We start from the raw sequence: 21,748 nt of genomic DNA on the forward strand, positions 1-21,748 counted from the left end.
CTCTGACCACAGTGGAATCAAATTAGAAATCAGCAGCGGAAGAAAAATCGGGAAATTCACAAATAAGTGAAGTTAGACAACGCAGTCCTAGACAACCAACGGATCAAAGAGAAAGGGAATTAGAAAACACTTGGAGATGAATGAACATGAAAATACAACATATGCAGACTGATGGGATGAAGCTAGTGCTGTGCTCACGGAAGTTTTCCACCTGCAAGAGCTCTCCAGTCAGTAACCTAACTTCTCCACTTTGAGAAACTAGAAAAGGAGAGGAAATTAAGCCCAAAGTAGGCAGAAGGCAAGGCAGGCAGAAGGAAAGACATACTAGAGATTAGAAAGGAAATAAATGAAATCTTGAAAAACAGAGAAAATCGGCAAAATTGAAAATTGTTTCTTTGAAAAGATCAACAAAATTGGGAAATCACTAGCTAGACTGACCAAGAAAAAACAGCGAAGACTCGAAGTACTGAAATCAGGAATGAAAGAGGGGTATCACTAACTAATTTATAGCAAAGGATTTTAAGGAATACTGTCAACAGCTGTCCACCAACAAATTAGACATGAAATGAAATTCCTAGAAAGACACAAATTACTGAAGCCGACTGAAGGGGAAATAGTCTGAATCCATCTATAATAAAAGAGAGACTTAATTAGTCATTTAAAACTCCCCACAAAGAAAAGCCCAGGTCCAGATGGCTTCACTAGTGTATTTTACCAAACATTCAAAAAAGAATTAATACCAATTCTTCACAAACTCTTCCCAAGAGGCCAGCACTACCCCTGATGCCAAAACCAAAGACCTCATAAGAAAATTACAGACTATAATGCTTCATGAATACAGATACAAAAACCTCAACAAAATACTAGCAAGCTAAATCCAACAACATATAAAAAGGATTACACACCACGATCAAGTGGGATTATCCCAGGAATGGGAGGCTGGTTTACCACCCCAAAATCAATTGACGTAATGTACCATCTTCACGGGATAAAGAACAAAAACCAAATGATCATCTCAATAGATGCAGAAAAGGTATCTGACAAAATCCAACACTTGTTCATGATAAAAACTCCAAGTAAACTAGGGCTAAAAGGGAAATTCCTCAACCTGATAAAGGGCATGAACAAAATCCCACAGCTGACATACTTAATGGTGAGAGACTAAATGTCCCACGCTAAGGTCAGGAACAAGACAGGGCTGTCCACTCTGCTACTTCTGCTCAACATTGTACTGGAGGTCCCGGCCAGAGCAATTAGGCATGAAAAAATAAAAGGCATCCAGACTGGAAAAGGGGAAGAAAACCATCTCTATTTGCAGATGATGTGATCTTACATACAGAAAATCCTAAGGAACCCACTGAAAAACTATTACACCTAATAAAATAGTTCAAGAAGGTTGCAGGATATAGGGTCAATATACAACAAAAAAAAATTTTTGTATTTCTATATGCTAGCCATGAACCATCGATGAAATTAAGAAAATAATTCTATTTACATCATCAAAAAGAATTTTTAAATGCTTACACATAAATTTAACAAAAGAAGCGCAAACTTGAACTTAAAAACTAGAAAATAACTTTGAAAGAAATTAAAGACCTAAATAAATGGAAAGCCCTCTCATGTTTACGAAATGAAGACTCACTATTGCTAAGATGACTGTACCCCCCGAATCAATCTACCGATTAGAGAGTCTACCGAAATCTCGGCTGGCTTCTTGGAGGAAGCTGACAAACTGATTCTAACATTCATACAGAAATGCAAGGCACCCAGAATATTCAAAACAGTCTCGAAAAAGGAGAACAAAGCTAGAGGATTCACACTTCCTCATTTCGAAACTTACTACAAAGCTAATGTACTCAAGACGGCGTGGTATAGCATAAGGATAGAAATACAGATCAACGGAATAGAATTGAGAGTCCAGAAATAAACCCTGACATTTATGGTCAGTTAATTTTTCACAAGGATGCCAAGGCAATTCGATCGGGAAAAGAATAATCTTCAACAAATGGTGCCGGAACACCCGAATAGCCATCTGCAAAAGCACGAAGTTGGACCCCTTCCTCACGCCACACACAAAGCTTCATCAGAATGCACCACAGACCTAAGTACGAGACCTAAAACTATACCATTCTGAGAAGAAAACGGAAGAGTAACTCGTTGTGACCTGGGTTAGGAAACGCCTTCTTAAATATGACACTAAAAACGCAAGGGACAAAAGAAAAACTACATAAGCTGTACTTCATCGAAATTAAGAACTTTCGTGCTGCCAACGATATCATTAAAAAAGTGAAAAGACAACCCACAGAAGGGGAGAAAATGTTTACACATCATAAATCTGAGAAGGGACTTGTAGCCAGAATGTACGGAGAATTCTTATAACTCAATAAAAAGACAAATAGCTCAATTTAAAACTGAGCAAAATATCTGGATAGACATTTCTCCAAAGAAGATATACAAATGACTAAATCTGCACATGAAAAGATGTTCCGCGCCAGCAGTCATTAGGGAAATGCAACTCAGATCTTTGAGATACCACTTCACACCCACCCGGATGGCTAGCGTCAAAAAGAGAACTACACGTGCTCACGAGGATGGAGAACCGAGAACCTCGTCCGCCGCGGGCGGAGGTGTGAAACGGTGCAGCCACTTTGGAAAAGCCTTCGCAGATCTTCAGAACACGAAACGTGGAGCTACCACATGGCCCGGCAATCCCGCTCCCAGATATTTACCCGTGAGAAATGAAAACATCTGTCTAAAAACTTGCACGCACATTTTCAGAGCAGCATTATTCATAATAGCCCGAAAGTCGAACCACGCAAATGTCCATCAACAGATGAATGGATAAAGAAAAAGGAGTGTATCCATGTAATGGAATATTGTTCAGAATAAGAAGTCATGAAGTACTGACGACTTCCTAAAACATGGATGGTCCTTGAAGACATTATGCCAGTCACAAAAGACCATTGTACGAGTCCATTACGTGAAACGTCCAGATGAGGTAAAGCTACGCAGACAGGAAGTAGATTAGTGGCTGCCAGAAGGTGGGGATGCGGTGAGAAAATGGGCTAATGGGGATAGGGTTTCCTTGGGGGGGAGATAAAAAGGTTCTAAAATTAGATTGCAGTGATGGTTACAGAACTCTCTGAAAATACTAAAAGCATTGTACACTTTAAGTGGTTGGGTGGCATGGTATGTGAATATATCTCAATAAAGCTGTTTTTTTTTAAAAAAAAAAAACAAGGCAACATCTCTCATTATTTCCCTCCATACGGTACGCAAACGCTTGGCTCCAGTCTCAAGGTTTCCTGCTGTCCATCTGTTTCTTCTGCTTGGTCTTCCCTTGCAATGTCACTCCATCTTTGCCCTAAACCCCTCACCCCATCGCTGAGCAGATGTGCCAATCCCACTGCTTTTACGGGAAAAAAAAAAATTATAACAGCAAAGCTGCCACTTAGGGAGCATTTAGGGTGTGTGAGGGGCCCACGCCATCTCCTCCCACCCCGTGTGGTACAGACACCGCTGCCTGGGAGCAACTGTGATTAGCAGCCTCACAGCCGGGTGCCCTCTGAGGCCCAGGGGCAGTACGTGGGCCACTCAAGTTTACACAGGTGGAAACGATGAGCTATTCATCACCTGGGTCTGTCTAGTAGTGCCCCGACCCCGAGAAGCCACTGTGCGCATCTCTCCCCGCTCTGCGTTCAGTGATGCCACGTGGGTGGGTGGGAGGGAGCGGACGGTGAGGGCATTTATACAGGGGAAACTGGCCAGCGCCGGGGATCAGGCTTCCCCCCAGGACAGTTGGTTGTTACCCGGCACCCCATGGGGTCTGCACAGCTTCTGAGCCCCAGAGGCTGCAGTTCACCCCTCTCCAGGCACCACTACTCTTTATGGAGCTCCCTTCGCCCATCAGCCATGTGGTACCTTCGCTTACACTGCTGGGGCTGCAGATCAAACCCCAGAACAGCTTCCCGGGCTGACTCTCGTCTAGCCAGGCTGGGGACGTTGCCAAGGCTGAGAACAAGTGCACGTTTCATGCTCTGGGACTGTCGAGGTGCCTTTGCGCGGGTGGGATGCAGCCGCGAAGCCAAGTTGGCATCCCCTCCCAGCGCCCACATCCTCAAGGGCCTGAACATCCCGCAGGCCTTGGAAGCCACCGTGCGGAGGTGCCAGACGGGTCCCCGTTTGCTCCCCGGAGAGGCAGCCCCAGGGACTCCTGGGCTTTCAGACGCACATGCCTCCCCTTCCATTTCAGAAGCCGCCTCCTCCAATGCCTTTACTAGAGCAAACTTTGGAGGAAAGCGTGCTTCCTCCCCTTCAGGACCGGGTGCAGAACTAGTCACGATAAAGATGCGGGCCTGTTCAGAATGTATTAAGAGTTTCCAGGCAGCAACAGCAGAGCTTTGCTTCTAAGCAGGGGGCCCCACGTGACTGCAGGGGTCCCATGCCTACGAAGCTTCCCAGGCCACCCATCCCTGGGGACCCCCAGGCTGAGGCCTTGGCCCCCTCTCAAACAGATACCGAAGGGACTTCGCTCCCTCCCCAGTCGGCCACGTGCACGGGGACACAGCACGTTCTGCTGGGTAACAAAACAGCTGGGCGGCTCAGAGGGGGAGCTGGCATAGTGTCTTCTGCAGAAGCTGCCTGTGAGAACTTCCCTGTGTGCTGCAGACTCAGAGGGACTCACCTCAACCCCAACAGAAATGAGGAGTCGGGAACGGAAGGAAGGGGCCAGGAGCCGCCAGGAGCGACCTGAGAATCGGAGCAGCTCCAAGAGGCTCAGAGAGGTGAAGCCCTGGCCCGAGGCCACACAGCCAGACCCAGGCCTGGCTCCAGCCCCGCTCCTTGAGCAGACCTCACCGTTGCCAAAGTCTTGGTACAGACGGGAGGAGAGGGCAGAGAACATCATCGATTCCTCCACGAAACTGAGTCGGCCAAAAACGGGGGTGGGGATAGCCGGCAGAGAGGGCCAGCCCACGGGGACGCCTGCCTTTCTATCCCATCAGGGATGGGGCGTCCTACCACGTCGTGGTGGGGCGGGAAGTCGAAGGTGTACTCGTGGCCCAGCAGCCTGCCGTAGAGGTAGTCCTCGTGCGCCCGCTGCCTGTAGGCCCCGTAGTAGTCGTAAGGGAGCACCTGGGGCAGAAGAGGGGTCGTCACCGGTCCCGCCCCCTCCTCCCCCCTCCACGCACAGCATGGCCCGGTGCCCGCGGCCTGGCCAGCCCTGAGCCGGGTCCTGCGGAAACAAAGGTCCACAGGGCAGAGCTGGTCCTGCCCCCTCCGAGCCCTGCTCTCGAGGGGCAACGTGCTGTGGACGAGGCCGGGGTGGAGGCGGGGCTCAGCCATGCCCTCCACGTTGCACAGGTGACACCATAATCTCCATGGCGGTGGGAGCGCTGGGGCCCCGGAGGGTGGAGAACGAACGGGGTGTGCTCGGGTAGGGAGGGACGGCGAGGGACGGGGCTGAACGGGAAACAGGCGGGTTGACTGGGACCTCGGGGGCCACACCAGGGCTTCTGACTCAACGCCAAGGCGCTGGGATAAGGCCCAGGGATCAGCCTGCGGAAGGAGAGGGAGGGGGAGTCGGGGCTGGGGTGGCCGCAGCGGTGGCTCCAGGTGCTGTTGCCATGGTGATCGGGACCAGGTCCTGCTCGGGGCCAAGCCCTGCGCAAAGGGCCTCACGCTTCCGGGAAGGGAGACCCTCTCTACAGATGAGGAAACCGAGGCGCCGAGAGACTGGAACTTGCCTCAGGTCACAGGCGAGTCCTGAGCGCCCGGCGTGGGCCCCAGAGGCTGGCCCCTCAGCCACTTGCCTTGGCTTCTCCTGCACTCGGTCAGCCGCTCTCAGGGAGGCCCAGGACCCAACACCCCGCACCTGGCCCTGTTCCTGCGGATGGGGCCCCTCCTCCTCCCCCAGCCCTCCCTCCTAACATCCCAGCCCGCCGTAGCCTGGCCAGGGGTCAGGGGTTTGGGGACGTCTCGTCACCCAGTGCCCTGGACTCCCAGGATGGCTCCCGGGTGGGGACTGCACAGCCTGCCCATCTCGGGACCAGGGGTATGTCGCCAATTCCTGCTCTGGTCTCATCGGCTTGCCCGCGGATTCCGGGGGAGAGGGGCTTCCAGGGCGGACCAGGCTGGCTGCAGTGGGCTCTGCAGAGACCTGCTCAAGGAGGGGTCTACCTAGGCCCCTCCCCTCTGCTGACCCCAGAGAAGCAGAGGCAGAAGCCATCAGGAACTCTGGCTCCATCCACCTCACCTAACATGCCCTGGAACGTGCCTTGGCACATAGCTGCTACGGAGATGGGAGATGGGTCGCACTGGAAGGGGACTGGTAAAACATAGCAACGGGAAAGGGGGTTTAATTTGTACAAATCTGGATCAAATACTGTCTCCCTGGTTGTATTAGAGCATCCCCTTAGCATCACATCACCTGCTCCAGAGACCCCAGGCCGAGGGGCTCACAAGCAGGATGGTTTTGACTCTTCTCTGAGGACCCGGGTCCCTGAGAGGTCCTGGTGGGGGCTGGGCAGCCCCCAGGAGGGCACCCAGAGGCCAGGACGCTGTGAAACACCAACTTACGAGCTAACACACAGAGTGCATAATTTTGTGCTAAATCCTCCTACTAACATTCACAGTTGCGGTTGCCAAAGATACATGAACCAAATTACGAGAAGACACTCTAATTCCTCCCGTAAACCTGGGGAGCCTCGTGTGCAGCCTCCTCTCTGTGGAACACCAGCTCTCCTGGCCCCTGGCTCATTTGGGCCGTGGAAGGCCGGGCACCGTGGGCGGTGAGGGATGCCTGTGGGGACATCCCACAACCTCAGGTGGACCGGCCGGGGCTCGGCTTCTCCAAAGGCCAGGTGACACACCCGCCCCACGGCACTAAGGACAGGGAGACACATAGCCACCTCCGGTGGGGAGGATGTAGGCGGGACAGTGGGCAGGGGCCGGGCGCAGGCCGGGCTGGGGGCGTGGCCGCTGGGTACCGGGGAGCCACTCACCGGAGCCGCGCCGTGGGGACTGAACCATCCCGGCCTCTCCCAGCCGTGCCGCTCCTGGAACACGCAGCCTCGTGCGAGGAGTTCCTGGTTGTGGAGGGAGAAGAGGCCCACTCAGGCCTGGCCAGACGCGCAGAGCAGGGCAGGGAGGGGAGAATCCACCACCCGGCACCGCAGCGGGCAGCGGGCAAAGAGGTCCCGGTACTCGGAACCAGGACCCAAGCCCAGGCTCTGACTCCAACTGTGCGGCCCTCCCAGCACCCACACTGCCCGCCTCAAGAATCCCCCGTCTGCAGAATTACCTTCTCGTATGGACCGAATTGCACCCCCAAATTCCTATGCTGAAGCCCTAACCCCCAGTGTGACTGTATTTGGAGATGGGGCCTGTGAGGAAGGAATTAGGGTGAAATGAGGCCCTAAGGGTGGGGTCCGAAGCCTTATGAGGAGAGGAGAAGCCACCAGGGCTGTCCCTCTGCCAGGAGCAGACACAGCGGGAAGGCGGCCGCCCTCACCAGGAACCAGTCAGCAGACACCTGGATCCTGACCGCCCAGCCTCCAGGACTGTGAGAGATGAATTCGAGCTCCCCAGCCTGTGGTGTCTGTTACGGCAGCCCGAGCGGTCTGGGACACCCAGTGACCCAGCGATGTCACAGCTAAGTGTACACCCAGGAGAAATGACACCAGGGACGCAAACAAGCCCGTGCACACCTGCGTTCACAGCCACCCAGAGGTGGGGACAGCCCAGGTGCCCATCAACGGACGAATGGATGACCAGTGTGGTCCATCCACACGATGCAATGTTATTTAGCCTCACAAAGGAAGAACGTTCTGACACCTGTTACATCGGAGATGAACCTCAGAGGCAAGCTAAGGAAAAGCAGCCCGGTCACCAAGGGCCACACAGGGTACGATCCCATTTATGCGAAAAGACCAGAACAGGCACATCCAGAGAGACAGAAAGTATAGATCGGTAGTTTTCTAGGCTGGGGGGTGGGGGCGACATGGGGAGTTATTGCTTCATGGGTACGAGGTTTCCTCTTGCAGTGACAAAAACATTCTGGAACTGGATAGCGGTGGTGGTTACGCAGCTCCGTGAATGTACTTAACCCCCTGCGCTGTACACTTTAGAGTGGTTCCAATGGCAAGCTGTATGCTGTATACTTTACCACAATAAGAAATTACAGCAGACACAATAAAGTAATGTGGTGGCAGATTTCTTTGAAAATAAATTTAGCCTGGGGGGAAAAAAGATCTCCGCTCTAAGGTTTGGAAGGGCCCTGTGCCTGGGGCCAACCCAGCCCAGCGCCCAGGAGGAGTGGGCTTCGGAAGCTGAGCGTGGCCGGGCGTTCAAGTGCCAGGACCGATGGGCGCCAGAGGCCAAGACGGCCTGAGTCTCCCCCTCCCCGTGGGCCACCACCTCGAGGGGGAGGGCGCTCCAGGTCACATGCCAACTGGTGACCCCCGGATGCATCCTCCCTGGACGTCCAAGGGGGTGGCAACCAAGGACACAAAACCCACTCCCCTCCAGTGAGCGTGGGGACACCTCCACCAGAGACGCATCACCCTTCCTGGGAGGGAAAATGGAGAGCAGGCTCCTCTATTTAACAAAACACACGCCAACCGTCAACGGCTGGGAAGTGTCACGAGGAGGGTGCTGACGAGGAAGCGAAGTGTGGGTGAAGGCAGATTCCTCCCCGGGGGCAGGGCTGCTGCACCCGCCAAGCCCCCTCCGGGCAGAACTGTGCACGTGTGAGCCACGTGTCTGAGCCCATCTTCCACCCGAGAGTCATCGAGCAATCCCTGCGCTCCTCGGGAGACTGCTGCGCTGCGGGGACGGTGCAGGCCCGGGGGCAGGCTGGGGGAACCCGAGCCCACGTGGGGCCCAGATTCCCAGCTGGCCCTCTAGGCCAGGCTGGAGGACAGGGCAGCCCGGCGGCCAAGGATGTCTCTGTCCTGGGGAGGTGCCGTGGGCACCAGCTCCCTCTGGGGTCCAGGCGCTGGAGCCCCAGATGAAGGAGGCTTCTTCCGCTTCAATGTTACCTGCTCACGGCGCCCTGCCCACCTGCCTCCCGCCCCAGCCATCCAGTCAACAAACATTCCCTGAGCACCTACCCAGAGTCAGGCTCTGCGCTCAGAGTGACTGGGGCCCAGCCCCCGTTGCCAGGGTCCTCGTAGACAGGCAAGGAAGGGGGGACAGAGATGGACTGGGGGTTGTGGGGGGTGGGTAATGGGAGCACAGGGAAGGCACCTGGGTTGTCAGGGGCCTGGGAGAGTGCCCAGGGGCAGGCCCCAGGAAAGGGCACCTGACGATGGGTTTCATCATATAAGTAGAAGCTTGCCGGGGAGGAAAGACATCCCAAGCAGGCCCCACAAGCAGGAGCACGTATTCTTAGCATGCCACTGCCTGGTCCTGCCCTCCTGATGGGCGACTGCACACACCTGCCGGTGCACCTCGCCCTCACGACCCCCCACTGTGCTCCAGGCACATTCCCTCGGTAAGTGCCCAGGGAGCGAAGGAGCCAACACCTGCCCTGCAGCTGGGGGCGGGGGGGTGCTGCATGCACTCTGTCACCCCACACCTGGGGCTCCCCGAGAGCGCCGGCAGCCGGCACAGAGCAGGCACTGCAGGGGGGGGGGTGTGGCACCTCGTGCAGGGGGTCCGTCCTCATGTTGCGTCCAGCCAGGGGCTCGTCGTGGGGGAAGACGACCGAGTAATTCTTGGAGTAGGACTCGTGGCTGCGCTCTCGAATCCAGCGGCCGTGGTCCGTGAGCGAGTGATGGAAGCGCCTGTCGTGGATGGAGTGGCCCGTCACTGCCTTGGGGACCCTTGTCCCCTCCACGGGAGTCCTCCCTATGGCTCAGGCCTCAGGGGGGCTCCTGGCTCTCCGTTCTCCCACCGAGGGGCCTTGGGCAGCCCGCAAATCTCGGGGAGCTCAGCGTCCTCGCCTGCAGCCCCCTACAGCTGACGGGCGCAGGGAGTGGACACCGCAGGCTCAGGGCCTCAGGCCGGGGAAGTGCGTGGGGTGAGCCATGGGCCCCAGGCCGGACAGGCCCCGATGATCTCGTGAAAGCTCACGTGAGGGATCTTCGGAGTTTAGGGTCAGCAGATGTGATGCCCCTTTCCCTTCGGTGCCCCTCAGCGGAGGCAAGGCGTGAAGGTGACGGCCTCTCAGGTCAGACCCCCAGGAGGTGCAGAGGAGTGGGAGAAGTCCCAGCTGTGCTGGGGGCACTGCTCCCAGGGATGGTGTGGCCGCGATCCCTGCACGTGTGTCCCCTGGCAGCTGGGGGGACACCAGGTGCAGCCACTCCACCCATGGTGGTGTCCAACTCCGCCCGCGGATCCCACGCGATCTCCTGCTGAGAGGCCCCTCCCCCAGCCTTCACGAAGGGAGGACAGCCAGGGCCAACCAGCAGCCCTTCCGTCTGGTCCCCAGCGTGGCCAGTTGCTGGGCTGCGTTACACGCTGCGCCCTGCAGCCCCTCCCAGGAACAGCCCACCTCTCAGGCGCCCAGCTCACTGCGGCCCCCGCCTGCCCACTCCTTCACTCCCCGTCTGTTGGCATCTCATGTGTCCTGTGGGGCCCCCTCCCCCCAGCTGCGTCCCCATCAGTGCTGCTGTCCTCAGGGGCCGGCCTGAGCCTCGGCAGGGCTCCTCAGCTGCTCTGACCTGGGCAGGGGCAGGTGCTGCCGATGTGGGAATTAGCACGACAGATACTATTCGTAGTGATTGCCGTTGTGTAAGGAGCCCTTTTCCAGGGCAGGCCCAGGGCTGCGGGCCACCTGCAAGAACCCCTCGTGCAGTCCTCAGAGCGGCCTCAGGTGTGGGGCTCCTGGTTTGACTCATTCCACGCCACAGGAACCTGCTGCACTGAGCCAGGAGCTTCCAGAAAGAAGGGGGGCCGTGAAGAACCGCCAGGAGCCTGGGGAGGGGTCCCAGCGGCAGCACGTGGGGCTGCAGGAGCAGGCTGGCGAGGGGCTGAGCCGGGGCGGGAGGAGGCCAGGAGACTCACCCCCCTTGGCAGCAGGAGCCCAGTGGCTCCTGGGATGGGACGTGGTCATCCACCCAGCTTCGCTGAGAGTGGGGCTCCTGGGGGGCTCTCAAGGGGGGAGGTGGAGCCTCAGTTGTCCTCTCAGACCCCCTGGGTGGCAGGGACCAGGGAGGGGGATGGGCCTGAGGCAGGGCTGGGTGACCCCTGCACAGGCACATCCGGCCCCTCTAGACAGGCCCCCACCAGCCCCTCTGCTCGCCCCTGTGCACACCTGTGGGTGTCAGGGGCGGGGGTACTCAGCTCAGCCCAAGCACGACAGGGGTCGGCAGCGGAAGGGCCACTCCCCGTGGCCCACCAGGACCCGGCTGCCGTTTCCCACCTGCATACAAGCGGGCAGAGGGGCCTGCAGCCGGGGTCCGGCGTCCAGCCACCCTCCTGACGTAACAGAGAGCGACTTCTCCTTCCCTGGTTGCCAGGACCCCAAGAGCTTTCTTTATAAACAACGGCCCGTGCTCTGGACCCCACCTATGCCAGGCCCTGGGGGAGGCGACGCATCTCTACCATGAGCCTCAAATGCACTCCACTGAGAGGGTGGATCACAGTTCCCATTTCACAGATGGGGAAACCAAGGTCAGGGAGGAGGAAGAACTGGCTAATTGGTGGGGGGCCGGGACAGCTGAGAACCTGTTTGGGTGTCCAAAGGGGGTGCCTCTGCCACCATCCGTGAGGCAGCTACTGTGGCCTGAAGGGCACCTGGTGCCAGGCCAGCCCTGGGAGCCTCACATGCAGGCCAGGGTCCAAACACGCCCTGGACCCGGCCCTGGGCCCCGATTGCCTCCTCAGGCACCTCTCCCCGAGCCCGTCCTCCAGCGTGTAAGACGAGGAGGTGACATGGGTCAGAGCTCTGCTCTGACCTTCTGAGTGTCTAAGCAGGGGCACAAGGCTGGCGCTCCCTCGTCCAGGTTTTTTGGTGACTCCCTGACACAGTGCCCTCGTTTCCTGGCTCTGCCTCTCTTGTGGCGCCTGGGTCTCCATGCCCCACTCAGGCCAGGGAAGCAGAACATCCCATCAGTGCTGAGAGGCCCCGGGTGCCGGTGCCACAGCTGGTCCGGTGGTGGCAGCCGTCCAGTATGTGAGTGGGGATGGGGGCGGGGGGGGGTGGGTGCTGGGTGGACACGGACGCCCCACATCAGTGACCGCTCAGGCCCAATGCCATGAGCCGGTTATCTCCTGGGTGCATTGCCCGGGCCAGAAAGGCGGGTGGCCCAGATCACAGCCCCGACCCCTACCCACTGGGCCCCAGCACTCAGGGGCTCCCTCCCTGGGCCCTCTGCCTTCCAACCTGTGACGCAAGGCCCCAGCCAGGCCGGGGCAGAGGCAGGAGCTCTGCCTTCCACCCACAAACCCGCCCACAAGACGCTCCCTCTAATGTCACACTTGTGAGAAGAGGCGGCTGAGGAGGGAGGCTCAGACCCATGCCAGGGGCCTCCACCAGCCCCGGAGGTGAGAGGCCGCTCGGCGAGGTCGAGGATACGCCCTGGTCCGTCAGACTCCAGTGCTGAGGGCTCACCCCGCGAGGGAAGCCGGACGGCAGACAGCCCTGCAGGGCTGGCGCTGGGTCCCTGCCCACTGGCTCGCACGCGGGGTGACTTCAGACACGATGCCTCTTGCGACGGCGCCTCTGTTTCGCTGTTTGTAGTGGGAGGGGCTTGGACTGGCCCATCCCTGAGGCCCCGTGCAGCTTTATCATTTCTGGAACATTCCTCTCTTGGGAGAGCACGTGGGCACAGACCCAGACAGACTCCAAGGTGGCGCCAGAGCGGACCACGCTGTGCCAGGCGCCATGGAGGGGGCGGCAGTGTTGGGGGGACCTCAGGGTATGTCTGTCTGTCTCTGTGGGGGCCAGACATCCCCCCCAGTGGACGCGAGGTCCCCAGCGGGCCAGGCAGGGACGAGGTGAGCAGAGGAGCTGGGGTGCGCTGAGCTGAACCAGCAGCTCCTCCAGCCCTGCCGCCTCCAGCCCTGCTGGGCAGCTGGGATCTCCCCAGTCACAGCGGAGCGGGCTGAACACCCACAGAGGCCCCTCCAAGCCGCTGCCTCGACTGCCACCTGCAGGGCTCGGGGCGCAGAACTGCCACCTGGGGGCCAGACCCCAGCCCCACCGATTGCCACCCTCCGGACCCTGCCTGGGGGCACCCGCATCCCTGTCCCGACTCACAGAGGTCAGTGGGACGCCTCCCAACTCTGATATCAGTGCCCCCTGGGCTCAGCTCAGCTTTGTTTAGTGTTTCCGTGTGCAGACCTGATGCTGAGCGTTTTACCTACACAAACACGCTCACTGCTGCCAGCGACAGTTACAGTATATACATCACACCCCAGGTTACAGAGAGGAAAGTGCTCGGCACAGGGTCTGACTGATTCCAGACACCCTGTGAGTGACGGATGGATGCAGCTGACATGTCGCTCAGGGCTGCCTGTCTCCCAGACCTGCACATGTCCTAACAAGGACCACCAATTCAGCCCCATTTCCTGGGCAGCCTGTGCAGTCCCTCCTGCTCCCCGGGCCTCAGTCTCCCGATCTGCAAAGTGGGATGATAAGATCCCACTGCTGATCCCAGAGCCGTCAGGTGGGTCAGGCAGGACACTGGGACAAGAGGTCCTGGAAACTGTAGAGGGCCGTGGATCTAACAAACCCAGGCACCCTGCAGCACCGCCCCCGCTGGCAGGCTTCTTCCCTTTCTTCCCTTACTGCCACCTCTTCCAAGAAGCCCTCTGGATTTCAGGGAAGGCTCCTTTCTAAATAGCCCTGGATATTTACCCCACCCCATCCTAGGGCAGCCGCCTCCTGCCCACGGGTCCCAGCGGGCCCTTGCCTGATGTCGTAGCTGTGCATGTCCTTCTCCGGGCGCCCGTGGATGATCCAGTGGGCCAGCTCCTGCCCACAGCCACCTCCCAGCATCATTCCTGGCAGGAGCAGAGCCGCAGGTCTGCGATCCACCCCCAGGGCCCTGCACCTCAGTTCCGTGCCCCTCTCACCTCTATGGGCAGCATCAGCCCCTAAGCCCTGGATCTCACACCTGGGGTGCCACACACCTCCTAACGGGACCTCACCCCCTCCCGGCAGGCTTGTCCCATCTCCACCCCTGTCAGGGCTGCAGTGCTGCCAGGCCCAGCACCCCAACCCAGGGTGGGGGGTGGGGCTCTGAGAACTGAAGGAGAGGCCCAGTCGGCTACCTTCACTTGCAGGGATGCCAGGGAGTCGGGGACGCACTGCTGCCCACGCTTACCTGCACTGTTGAAGCCGCAGCCCAGGAAGAACCCACGGAGCTCGGGTGCCTCCCCCATCAGGGGCTTGTGGTCCGGTGTGAATGACTCTGAAAGGGAGGGGTAGGCCTGAAGCTCCCTCCCGGCCACATGCTCCTGGGTGGTGTCTCCCAAGAGGGCAGTAATTGAGGTGGGGGTGTGTAGGTGCCTCCTTCATCCAGACCCTCCCTATCCTCAAGACCCAGCTCAACGCTGCTTCCTCCAGGAAGCCTCCGTGATTGCTCCTGCCACATTCCCCTGAGTTCCTCAGCATTTACGACCTGAACTGGGCTCTGCCTTGGGGGGGGTCCTGGTGTGTCTCATGACTATCACCATTCTCCTGCTGGTGAGGGGCCGCTCCCTGAGCCCCCATCACTGCACGGGGCTCCCGGTCACTGTACCATCTTCCTGCTGTGTCACTGCAGGGCACTCTTGCCCACTGGACCACGAGTACCTTGAGGGCAGGGGCTGGGCTTTGCTCACTGTGTGCGGTGTCTCGAGGCCTAGCACAGGGCCCAGCAAACAGTAGGTGCTTGATAAATGTTCACTGAGTGAATGAAGGATCGTAAGTTCTTTGGGAGAGGAGACCAAGTCTCTCGCTTCTGTCTGCTGCCAGCGTGCCGAGAGCAGAGGCCAGGATTGGAGGGCATAATGATGAAGAGCTGGACTTTGCAGCCACAGTCCTGGGTTCAAACCCTGCTTTACCCCTTCCCAGCGTGTGACCTTGGCTCAGAGCCGCCTTGATTTCCTCATCTGTAAAATCCGGGTCAGGGTATTTACTTCACGGGGCTGTGAGTTAGTCGGTCTGCAAATATTTGCAGCCCACCTGTTTGTGCCCAGAACTCAGCCACGGGAGGTGGCGCCGAACAAGACAAGCCCCACCCCTCGGGGAGCCGACGGGAGAGTGAGAGGGACAGAGAGTAAATGGGTAAATAAGGGGAAAAGGGAACGCCTGGGGAGAAAACACAAGGGGATTCTGGGTCTGGAGTGCCCAGAGGGCTGGCCGCTCCTAACCGCCCCCTGGCGCCATCATAACCCCGGGTCACAGAGGAGGACGCTGCACAGCAAGGAGCTGGGGCCGCCGGTCAGGGCTGCCCGGCTCCCAGCCGGGCCCTCAGCCGCCGTGTGCACTGGTCACAAGCGCTGTCTTTCTCCCTGCTGGTGACCGGCGACCCCGGTCTCCGATCTTCAGCGTCTGAGCTGAAGGAGGCCACCAGCCCTGGGAAGCTGGGGAGCCTCCCAGACAGCCACAGGGGAGGGCGGAAGAAGCAGGGCGGAGAGGAGGGCGGGGCCTAGGGTGAGTCCCTGGAGGCCGCGGTGACACTGGTGAGCCTCCGGGGGAGGCGTCAGGAGGGGCGACAGCCCTGTGAGGACAGCCCTGTGAGGAAGCGTCAGGGGCCTCTCTGGGGACTGTGCGGAGGCCGGGCTGCAAGGGGCAAGCTGGGGACGGGGTGGGGGGCGGGGGGGGGCAAGCGGGGGGCGAGGGGCGGGGCGCAGGGGGCGGCTCCCGCGACAGTGATGGGAGGATGCAGTTATGTTCGGGGATGACCCGGTGAGCACTTCGGGAGTGTTGTAAATGTTTCCACGACGTTCTGAGCAGCCTTACAGAAAGCCAGCAGGAGGGAAGTTTGGGGGTCAAGGTCGCCTGGATGTTTAACAAATGACTCGAGAGGATGCAGGATGCATGGGACAGGGGCCCCCACCTTGGCTCTGACCTCCCGACCTTGGAACGAGAGGTCTCCCTGCCCCCAGCTTCCCCGAAGTCAAGGGGGCCTGGGACTTCCCTGTTCTGCTCCGGAGGCCGAGGGGTCGTTGACCGGCCTGTCCTCCCTGGTGAGAAGTGCTGATGTCCCCACGGAACCTCCCTCGCAGCTGGGAAACCAGACTCCACATGCATCTCCCCCCCCGTAGGGCTTCCTGGGGGCCATGACCCCCAGTCCAATTAAAGCGAGAATGCTCCCCGTGCCCCTGGGATTGCTCTGGGCCTGGGTTTCTCACTGCCAGCCCCACGCAGCCCCGGGAAGCTGCCGGGGCAGTGAGCCCTCAGCTCTCGCACCGCACCCTGTGCCCCAAGACCCTGGGGTTGGCCGGGGGACCCCAGCTGCCTCTCCCCAGAAAGCTGTCCTCTCCCCAAAGGCTCTTTCATGAGCTGAACAGATTAAAGCAGTCGGGGCTGGCGGCTGTGCAGACACCGTGTGTGCCGGAACCAGGAAGCCTGGACTCCCCGTCAGTCCGCAGGCTGGTGTCGGGACCCCTCCCCTCCCCGGGCCTGGCCTGCCCCTCACGCCCTGCTCGGCCTGTAGGAAAGGCTTTGACGGCCGGCCTGGGCCTTGCCCTGCAACCTAATGTGTGGCTTCCTCGCCTCACTCCGCCTGTCACCCATTTCACAGATGCCGACACCGAGTCTCAAGGAACTCAGAGCCTCAGACACAAAGTTTCCTCTTTGGGCAACTGTACCTTTCGGAACCTCTCTCCACCCCAAGTAGGCACATCCTACCCGTTTCTTGCCTTTCTTGAGGATGAAAGCGATCCCATCCGTGCAGGAAGGAGGGGGTATGCCCACGTGTTTCTGCTGGAACCAGCCTGGGGTGGCGTGTCTCGCCCGCCCGGAACCCTGGCCCCGCAGCCCCCCACGGCACCCTCTGGGTGGCCCACCCTGCTCCCACCACCCCTGTACCTCCTGCCCTCAGCCCCGCAGCTGAAACGTCTGGGCCCCAGGGCCAGCTTGGGCCCCTCTACGCCCAGAGGCCACCGTCTGCCAGGACCCCAGGCCAGCAGCCTCACCCCTGCACCCCAGTGCCGTCACACGGGAACATGCTGCCCCCCTGTCCCGAGCCCACCCGCCTTGGGTTCCCGCTTCGGGAGCTCCGCCCAGCCTCCCACACAGGCTCCCCCGCTGCGCTCCCCACGTGCCCGGGCACGAGGCAGGCGCTCAGCCATCAGAAGGAGCTGGGCGGATGCTGTGCGAGCTCCCCCACACCACGTTCCCGCTGACGTTGTCCCGGGCTTGAATCTTATTCTAGAACCTTCTCCATCTGCACACAGCCTTTGAGACACTCAGCGTGCCTGGGCCTCCCCCACCCTGCGGTCCCTGAGCTCCCTGGGCAACCCCAGGATTGCCCTCTCTCAGGCTCTGTCGTCGAGCGGTCACCTCTCCGTGCTGAGCTGTGAGTGACCCGTGCTGGGACAAGTCACAACAGTTTGAATGTCCAAAGTCTAGCCTGGCCGGCAGGCCCTAAACAATAAACTAGTGGCCTTGGCCAAACGTGTCAGTGCTGGGGGTCCGAGTCCACCCCGCCTGGTGTTCGATCCCCGTGGGCACCGACCGGCGGGCAGGGTCAGGGGCTGCACCGTGCATACCCATGGGGGGCATTGGAAGCTGAGCCACTCTGTTCTCCCCCTTTCCCTCCAGCTTCCTGCAGCTCAGCTTTCCCAGGGGCCAGAGGGGAGGCACCGGCTTGGGCCTTTCCATGCTGTGTGGGCGTGTGGCCCTGCTGGCCTGCCTGCCGAGGGCAGAGGGCAAAGGGGGCGAGGCTGACCTGGAATGGGGGTCTGCAGGCCTGTGAGGACGGCATCAGGGAGGAGCTTGGCCCTGCTCTCCGTGCTCAGCCTCACCAGGCGCTGGGAGGGCGCTCATCCCATCTTATGGATGAAAACACCAAGTTCCAAGGACAAGTCAAGCAGGGATTGAGCCCGGCGGGACCTCAGGAGGGACTCACGCGCGCGTGGGCGGGAGGAAGCCTGGCCGCGTGCCCGTGGGAGGACTTCTGCCCTCACCGAGCTCACGTCCTTTGCCTGCAGAGAAGAGCGAGCGCGGCACCCGAGGCCCAGGACGGAGGGACGGCCGGCGCGCGCCCGGCGCAGGCCAGGCTCAGGGGGCAGCCCCCCCGCCGGCTCCAGGCCCCCCACTCACCTGGGCCGCAGACCGTGGACTTAATCCCCGTTTTCTCCAGCACGGGGACCCGGTTGACGGCACCTTCAATGTGCTGGGTGAACACATCCCAGTCCAGGTCGAAGAGGCCAAAGGCAAACTTGTCCGACACCTGGGGAGGCGGGCAGGGAACTGCCCTGTGACAGCGCCCCACGGGAGCGAGAGCCAGGCGGGGCCTGGCCAGCCCCTCGATTAGGTGGTGACAGCGCTGGGCTGGTCCCCGCAGTGTGTCTCCCCTCCCCGACCCCTCAGCAGCCCGTCTGCGCCCCCTTCCCGCCCCGCCCCAGGCCCGCCTGCTCTGCCCGGTCTCCCTGCCTCCCGCCCTCCTTCACCCCATTCACCTAAGTCAGATCGGCCCTACGTGAGCGGACCCTGCCCACGTCTACCACCAACCCACAGCCACGCTGACCTTCCTTCGGGTCTTCGGGAAAAGCAAGCCTGATCTGACCTCAGGGCCTTCACCTCCACCTGGGGCAGCTCCTCCCCCGCCTTCTGTCTGCAGGGCTCTCTGCTGACGTCAGCTCCTCAGGGAGCCCTGCGCGACCACAGTCCGAAGGACATCCACGCCGGTCTCGCCAGGCTCATCCTCAACCTGCTAGCTTCACTCGGGGCACAGACCACCATCCCAAATGCATTACTTCTTTGCTTATTTACTGTGTGTCTCCCCACCAGAATAGAGGCCTCTGGGGACAGGGACTCTTATTTTGGTCTCCCTCTTTCTCCCCAAAGTTAAACAGTATCTGGCTGAAAGGACTCATTTTGTTGTTCAATTTGTAGACTAAATGCATGAGTACGGGAGCTGGGGTGGTCCGTACATGCTCGAGGGGGCTGGGGGGTGCTGAGGGGGCCGCTGGCCCTGCATGAACCCCAGGAGCTGCCGGCAGAGCAGCCCAGGCCGGAGGGAGATACAGCTGCAACCACGGGGGGTGGAGGAGGGCATGGGATTGTTTGTTGATGGACAGAGGGCTTCAATGCTTTCATAATCTTCTAAAGTCATTATTTCACACTTTGCAGCCTCTGATGATTGATGTTTTGAGGCAAGCCCTCCACCTGCCCCGAGTCTGGATCTGCCTGTGTGCCAGGTTCTTCAGGGGTTGGAAAAAATGGGTTTGACCTTGACCTTGTGCGATGGGGGACCTGCCACTTCTCAGGTAAGCCCCCAGGGTCGGGGGAGCTCCGGGGGGACAGTCTCCGGAAGAAGGCTCCTCCACGCTGAGACGTAGCCCCAACCCCTCCCTCGAGCCCTGGTGTCTCACCTCCTCCCAGAAGATGGGGTTGGTCTCGTAGCCGCCCACGGACAAGGCGTCCCCTTGGAGGCGGAGGTAGATGGAGGCGTCGTGGTCGCGGACGTTGGGCATGTTCTGCAAGGTGGATCACAGAGGCCTCGGGGTCAGGGTCACAGACCCAAGCTGGGCCCACGGTGCCACCTCCTCGTTGTAGGACCCTGAGGACAGGGTGGACCTGGGGCCTCTGCGTCACACAGTGGACAAACCACCCCACTGAAACCCCATAAGATAGCAGCAAAGACGGAAGGGCGGAGGGAGGGAAGAGAAAAGGGTAACCCACAGAACACAGCAGACGGGGGATCTCAACCAACACCGGAGGTGCAGAGTGGATGGGGGAGGGCCGGTGCCTTAGCTCAGGGCTGGGAGAGGGGAGACAGTTTGCCAGCCTCTGTCCAGTCCCCTCCAATCTGCAAAGGCCGAGCCTAGGGCAACCCCAGGTCCCTCTGCAGGGGGGCGGTGGGCCGAGTGTGTACATGTGCATGCACGCATGTGTGTGAGTGTGCATGCGTGTGTGTGTGTGAGAGAGAGTATGTGCGTGTACGTGAACAGGAAGTTGGACTAGGGTCTCTTCAAAGCAATTGGACCCAGATCCCTTCCATCCCCGCTGCGTGCAGCCCAGGGCCTGGCCCTATCCTGCAGGGGCCCTGAGGTCTGTCTCTGGAGAAATGGGTCCCCAGGGGCTCCAGGCTCCGGGGAGGTGAGAAGCCGGCTGCCATCCCCCCTCGACAACAGACTGGAGAGTCTTCTGTGGAGACACTGAGTGGTTTGGGGAAGACTCCAGACGCTGACATGGAGGTCCCTCACCAAAGAGAAGGGAATTCGACAGAAGGACTGGATAAGGCCAAGGACATCTTCCAGATATTAGGCTAAAACAGATTAAGGCATGGAAATCAGGAAAGGGAAAAAAATAAGAAAATTAGAAATTCAATCCTAAAGGTCCGATGTCCACCTTACAGGGGTTCCAGGAAGAGAAAACAGAGAAAATGGAGTAGAAGGAAAGTCAAAGCAAAAATCCAAGATGATTTCTCCGACTGAAAATCGTGAATCTCAGTATTGAAGGGCCCACAAGTGCCCACCAAGCCCTGTGACTGGACCAGGCTTGCAGCAAGGCCACATCAGGATGGAACATCCAGTGAACTGGTGGGTCCTAAACAAAGAAACAGCATTCCTGGAGGCTGAAGACCTGGAACAAAGTCCTCAAAATTCTGAAAGACGATTTTAAATACAGAATTCTCGACCCAGTCAATTCGTCAACCGACTGTAAGAAAGAATAAAGATTTTCTTCAGACATTCACAGACACAAAAACGTTTACTTTCCAGGTACCCTTCTCGGTAAGTGGCCAGAGACCATATGCCATGGATCCGGAGAGCAGCAGATCCAAACAGAAGATGGGTGAGGAAGGTCCCAGAGTAACAGCCGGTCAGAGGCTGATGGAGAAGATAAGAAGGCAGCGGGAGGAGTCCTTCAGGGGAGGGGAATGGGACTTACAGACTTTATGGGATTTCTCTGCCATGTATGAGTATGCAGAAAATATTACTGATATGGGCTTCCCTGGTGGCGCAGTGGTTGGGAGTCCGCCTGCCGATGCAGGGGACACGGGTTCGTGCCCCGGTCCGGGAGGATCCCACACGCTGCGGAGCGGCTGGGCCCGTGAGCCACGGCCGCTGAGCCTGCGCGTCCGGAGCCTGTGCTCCGCAACGGGAGAGGCCGCAACAGTGACAGGCCCGCGTACCGCAAAAAAAAAAAAAAAAAAAAAAGAGAAAACACCCGAAAATATTACTGATAGGTGTTTGACAGGTCTGTTGAGATGTTTGGGGGAAAATTGTGACAGTTATGAATACAGATGCAAATATCCTTGACAAAATACTAGGAAACTGAATCCAGCAACATAGAAAAAGGATTATATACCATGACCAAATGGAATTTATCCCGGGAATGCAAGGTTGGTTTAACATCTGAAAATCTGTGTAATATACTATGATCAATAAGGGACAAAGTTCACTAACTATTTCAATAGATGCAAAAGGAGCATTTGACAGACACAACACTTTCCTGATAAAGACACCCAACGTCTAGGAATAGAAGGGAACTTCCTGATAAAGAGTATCTGAGACACACCCACGGCAAATGCCTACTCATTTGCCGTCTTTCCTCCAAGACCGGGCCAAGAGAAGGAGGCCCACCATCGCCACTGCCATTCAACATCGTACAGGAGGCCCCGGCCAGGGCAGGAATCAGGCT

General features: G+C 58.7%; 1 protein-coding gene across 2 annotated transcripts in view; it reads right to left on the minus strand.

Moving 5' to 3' along the window:
* SARDH (sarcosine dehydrogenase) overlaps positions 1–21,748 on the minus strand; it is a 65,315-nt gene that overhangs the window by 31,573 nt on the left and 11,994 nt on the right. For both annotated transcript variants that reach the window (XM_082842722.1, XM_082842723.1), the window contains exons 7-13: positions 19,477–19,581; positions 18,203–18,332; positions 14,274–14,360; positions 13,860–13,950; positions 9,644–9,785; positions 7,002–7,085; positions 5,020–5,133 (exon numbers count right to left, since the gene is read on the minus strand). In XM_082842722.1, the coding sequence (XP_082698848.1) occupies positions 5,020–5,133; positions 7,002–7,085; positions 9,644–9,785; positions 13,860–13,950; positions 14,274–14,360; positions 18,203–18,332; positions 19,477–19,581 (753 nt within the window). The remainder of the gene's footprint in view (positions 1–5,019; positions 5,134–7,001; positions 7,086–9,643; positions 9,786–13,859; positions 13,951–14,273; positions 14,361–18,202; positions 18,333–19,476; positions 19,582–21,748) is intronic.

The sequence above is a fragment of the Leucopleurus acutus genome (genome assembly GCF_964270905.1).
Source record: "Leucopleurus acutus genome assembly, chromosome: 7".
Classification (NCBI taxonomy): domain Eukaryota; kingdom Metazoa; phylum Chordata; class Mammalia; order Artiodactyla; family Delphinidae; genus Leucopleurus; species Leucopleurus acutus.